The sequence below is a fragment of the Triplophysa dalaica genome, chromosome 1 (genome assembly GCF_015846415.1).
Source record: "Triplophysa dalaica isolate WHDGS20190420 chromosome 1, ASM1584641v1, whole genome shotgun sequence".
NCBI classification, from domain to species: domain Eukaryota; kingdom Metazoa; phylum Chordata; class Actinopteri; order Cypriniformes; family Nemacheilidae; genus Triplophysa; species Triplophysa dalaica.
This window is the reverse complement of record NC_079542.1, coordinates 21,052,435-21,057,883: the sequence shown is the minus strand read 5'-3', so window position 1 is coordinate 21,057,883 and position 5,449 is coordinate 21,052,435. Positions and strand designations below refer to the sequence as shown.

Below are 5,449 nucleotides of genomic sequence, written 5' to 3'. Positions count from 1 at the left end.
ATCGAACCCCCAACCTTGGAGGTGTGAGGCGAACGTGCTAACCACTAAGCCACCGTGCCCCCTTACCACAAAATCAAAGTATGAATTTTAATGCTGCAGAATTTTGATTACACAAAAGATGATATGGGTTATCAGATTGAATGCACATAATGTTTACATACAGTAGACGCACGTACACAAATACAGTACATGTTCAATTGATAACTAAAAAATGTTTTATTCAAACTTTTCAATACATTTTAATACAATCACAACACCTATCACTGCATCTACAGTATTTGTAAAGAATGAGGCATTAGTAAACATATATACAAAAACAGCAGCAAAATACCCTTATGCATGACACACACACAAATTACCTATAGTGTTTTGCAAGTTCATGCAGAAATTTTAAATTCTCTCTTTGATCCCTGGTCTATCAAGAAATAGATAAATAAGACAATAGATAGTTGGGGTCTCCATCGTGTGATGGTTATGACAGTTTCTTAAATGGAAGATAAGGGATGGTTTTCACATGGATTGTCACGACGATTACATCTACACGCCAATCACAACCTTTAAATGCATTAACATGAAAGTGTCTTTTTATTTGGAGGTACTAAATGTAAAGTAAATTAACAGGTTATTGAGACTCCTAGAGTTACGTCACGTGACCTCTATCAGCATACGTGAATCGACCTTCCCTATGTAGTTCACAGCAAAATACTTTACACTGATATGACTGGAGATCTAATGCAAGTATAAGTGTCCATATTTAAACTTTTTTGAAAAAAGTAATGTTCATTTTCCTAGGAAAGTTTTGATGTAAGAGGGGTTGCAAACCACAGATCTGTTATTTCTAACAGAGCACAGTGGCTTCTGCATACAGGTTAACCGTTGCCAGCATCAATGCCTCCGATCATGATGCTGATTTACACACAAACTAGTACCAAAAATATATGCCCTAACCAGGTGCTTTTCATTCTTTAAATATTGTGCTTATTTTGAGAACTATGAATTTTACATAAACATACTGCTTTGCAGAGTGTAGAACAATAGGTAGGGTCATTTGTCAGTTCAGAGCCCTTTCGAAAGCTAGAAGAAAAGGAGGGTTTGTAAAAGAAAAGGATATTTTTCTTGTTTTTATCCACAGCAAGTCTTTGATAGTTTATGATGTGTTTCTTCCTTATGCATCCCAGCATGCATCCTCTTCATTTGTTTATTAACAGATGAAGTACAAGGTAGGCCTATACATCACATCTTCAAACTTATTCAAATAGGTGGGCTACTTCTAGATTTATTCTTGACGGAAATGAAAACCCCAAATTAAGTTTTTACCTGTGGTGCATGTTCACCTCACACGTGTTAAGCTAAATTGATTTTAAAATCCATTCTACCGCCTGACAAGACTGACATATATTGAAGAATGTTGTTGCCTCTTTTATGGTTTTGAGTCCTTATAATAAAAGTGAATGGGGGGTCACTGCTGTACAGTTACCAACTTTCTTTAAAATATATTTTTTGTGCTCTGCAAAAGAAAGAAAGTCATTCAGGTTTGGAAAACTTGAGGGTTGAGTAGCCGAAATGATGACCGAATTTTCATTTTTGGGCGAATTATAAATGCATGGTTGTGAAACGACAGGAAAAAGACGCTGCAAAGCAAAACAAAAACAGACCGGCTGATAAGATCATAAAATTTGTAATATTAATAATACGGTTCAAAGTGTTTTGATAATTATTTACAAATTGGATAAATTGATAAATCTCTGCCGATATCATACGTTAAATAATTACATGCAATTAAATGATGTCCCACAATAAAAAGCAATCGCATCCTTGTCTCTATATGCAGATATGTGATTTCTTTTATTTTTTGGCTGTGTAGTTTAGTTGTTCAACCAGTAGATGTCTCCCTGTTAGTGCTTTGGTTTAGCCACTTGGCCACAAGATAGACATACAAGGCAAGTTAACAAAATACTTTCCAGAAAAAACTAAATATATAAATAAAACTGAATTCTCGAAATAGAAAGTCACACATTACATCTTCTAATACTTGTGCCTTTATATAGCCAAACTTACATCTACAGGCCATAAATTGAGATGTTTTAGATTATTCTGAAACAATAGTTAATTTGATCATGTCTAGGGTGAGATATGAATCAACTCTTTCTTGCACTGTGACATGTTGCAGCCTACTGACGCATTTTAATTCGGCTTTGTGCCTGACGTCACGCCTCGTGTGGTAGACAGTGCTCTCAGCCCCCCTTTCTGCGTTTACCCCCTCTCCATCTCTCCTCACTCCGGAATGAAGTTGCGGGACAGCCGGGAGCTGGCAATATCTTTTCTCTCTATTTCTACACCCAATCTTACTAGTCAACCTGTATGGTGGATTTAATATTCAGATCTTCTTTTTTGGATGATATGGGGGATCGTTCCAAAAGTAAGTTTTTAGCCTACAATAACAATTTGACAAGTAAGAAATATGTGTCATTTTCATTTATTTATTTTGCCACTGAAAATGATTATGTAAATAATTTGATTTCGTTTGGTTTTCGAGACTTTTCGTTTTATGTCTACTCTTTAGGAATGATATTGATCTTATGCGCTTGTCACATTTAAATAGGCTCCCTATTTAAAAGACATTGTAACATTATTTCCTTAAATATTGCAATAAAATGAAGAAAAAAAAACTTAAAGATCCAATCTACCTTTAATTAAATCCTGAATAACTCAAATATTGAACTCAATGTCGTGTACAGAGAAGTCCGGACTTGCGATGTGTGTTGGCTGCGGCAGTCAGATTCATGATCAATACATCCTGCGCGTCTCCCCAGATCTGGAGTGGCACGCAGCCTGTTTAAAATGTGTCGAGTGCAATCAATACCTGGATGAGACATGCACTTGCTTTGTACGGGATGGAAAAACATACTGCAAGAGAGATTATGTAAGGTAGGTTTTTCCTTGATGTGTTTAAGACTAAACATGACTCATTTGGAACATTTAGGATTCTGCAATAAATTACAAATTCTTTTTTTATGCATGCAAAATACTCAATTGCTCAATAAAAATACATCTAGCAATATAATTTGTTTTCGATGTAGTGTATGAATTGTATTTATATCCTCTTGATTTGACTAACACCCAAAAAATCCAGTTTTGTCTAAATATAATTTCTTCCTTACATCTCACAGATTGTTCGGTATAAAATGCGCAAAATGCAATCTGGGGTTTAGCAGCAACGATTTGGTGATGAGAGCTCGAGACAGTGTTTATCACATCGAATGTTTTCGCTGCTCGGTGTGTAGCCGGCAGCTTTTACCCGGGGATGAGTTCTCTGTCCGGGACGCCGAATTGTTGTGTCGAGCAGCTCTCTGTCTGGACCACGGACCAGCAGGCAGTCCCCTTAGTCCGGGAAACATCCACAGCAGAGCCTTACACATGGCAGGTTAGTAGCATTATTAAAAGTAACTTATTTGGGTTTATATGAATTTCGGTTTAATACCGTCATATGTATATCAATTCATATTCAAAAATTCAAGGAGCTTCCTAAAAATATTGGATAATTGTAAATATTGCATGAAACTCGTAATGAGTATTTTAATGATTATTTATTTAGTTAAAAAAATTAGGTCCAACAGCAAGCCGGGCTAAACTAGTATGTAATTAATATACTGTGGGGGAATCGTTTACTGTTGTTGCTACATAATAGCTAATTACAGTGCGATGCGCTTGATAAGTTTGTTTTGTGAGCTATGCTTGAGCAGTAGAGCACTAAATGCTCAAAGTACTTCTAAATATTCACAGTGGTCTTGAATTGTTGGAATACAATTAAAAACTTGTTTTATTTCGTTTATTTATTTATCTATTTTTGTGGAATTATATTCTATTTAAGATTTTCTGAAATGGCTCTTTGTCATGGTGGTTGATAAAGAACCTGCAACAGACATGAGTTGCATCCTGATTCACAAAGGCTCTTTGTAGTCAATTGAGGTTCTTTAGACTATAAAAGGTCAAGGAAAATGATCCTGTATAATAAACTAGTTGGTGAACAATTTTTTTATTCTGTGGCTTTGCTGCGTTTTTGACACATCTATATTTAAGTGTTGATGTAGGTATAGGTTACAATATATTAATATAACAATATTTATTATAATTATAATACATTTATATATTTTTTCTAACAAAAAATTCTCCATAATTTTTCAGGTGACCCAGTGTCGGTCCGACAAACTCCGCATCGGAATAACATGCACAAGCAATCAGAGAAGACCACACGGGTAAGGACTGTGTTAAACGAAAAGCAGCTGCACACTTTAAGGACGTGCTACAACGCAAACCCGCGTCCAGATGCGCTCATGAAGGAGCAGCTGGTGGAGATGACAGGACTGAGCCCGCGGGTCATTCGAGTTTGGTTCCAAAACAAACGCTGCAAGGACAAGAAGAGATCTATTCTCATAAAACAGTTACAGCAGCAACATGGCGATAAGACGGTAAGTGTCTTTCTTATGTATTTTCAATTTTACACGTAGCCCAGCCCCTTTGAAAAAAAATGACCACTGCCTTGGAGGGATTCCTGTCACTTGATATGATCTGAGATTGTGTTAATTGGGACGGTAACTCGATTGCACTGTTGGTTGAAAGTAACTCAGAAACTCTTGTCTTTTCTGGAAAGGTTTATCCTTAGTTTCTCCAGGCTTTTATAAATATGTATGTTTCCCCAAAGCATACCCACCTCGTTAACCTTTTAATACTGCAAATTCTCTTAAAAACATTTGACTATTTGAAGTGATGTGCTTATGGCATTTATTTTGGTTCAGCATCTGCAGGGTATGACGGGTACCTCGCTGGTTGCAGGCAGCCCAATAAGACACAATCCTACACTAGGACACCCGGTGGAATTGCAGACTTATCAACCGCCCTGGAAAACTCTCAGCGAATTTGCACTCCAGAGTGACTTAGATCAGCCGGTCTTTCAACAGCTTGTAAGTGAAAAAAGAAACGCACAAATAGGCGATACTCTATTTTTCGATGCACACTCCACTGCACAGAATGGGTACTATAAAATATTGTTAGATAATGCTGTTTGATGATTAATTATTGCCACTGTTTTAAAAGAGTATCTTGCCTCTCACTTTCAGGTGTCTTTCTCGGAAACTGGTTCTTTAGGAAACTCATCTGGCAGCGAAGTGAACTCTCTTTCATCACATTTACCAGACACACCGAACAGCATGGTACCGAGCCCTGTGGAAACATGAAAACGAATGGTGGACCATTTCACTGCAATCGTACTCTCTTGTAACCCTCAACACCGACGTGGGAAAGTCTTTTACTATTACCGGACCACTCCATCAGACGAGTTGCACGTGTTGCACTGACAGCAAAGGACCCCCTTTTTGTCCGTAATACGTCACCAAATTATGGGTCTGGAAGTAAGATTATGGAAAGTGAAACTAGCAAACCTACCTTAATT

General features: G+C 37.1%; 1 protein-coding gene across 1 annotated transcript; it reads left to right on the top strand.

Annotated features, from left to right (window-relative positions):
* Window positions 1–2,301: 2,301 nt before the first annotated feature.
* On the top strand, window positions 2,302–5,234 carry isl2b (ISL LIM homeobox 2b). The gene is made up of 6 exons (XM_056748842.1): window positions 2,302–2,419; window positions 2,739–2,928; window positions 3,171–3,424; window positions 4,186–4,469; window positions 4,797–4,961; window positions 5,118–5,234. The coding sequence occupies exons 1-6, from the start codon at window positions 2,362–2,364 to the stop codon at window positions 5,232–5,234; spliced, it is 1,068 nt and encodes a 355-aa protein (XP_056604820.1). The 5' UTR covers window positions 2,302–2,361.
* Window positions 5,235–5,449: the final 215 nt, after the last annotated feature.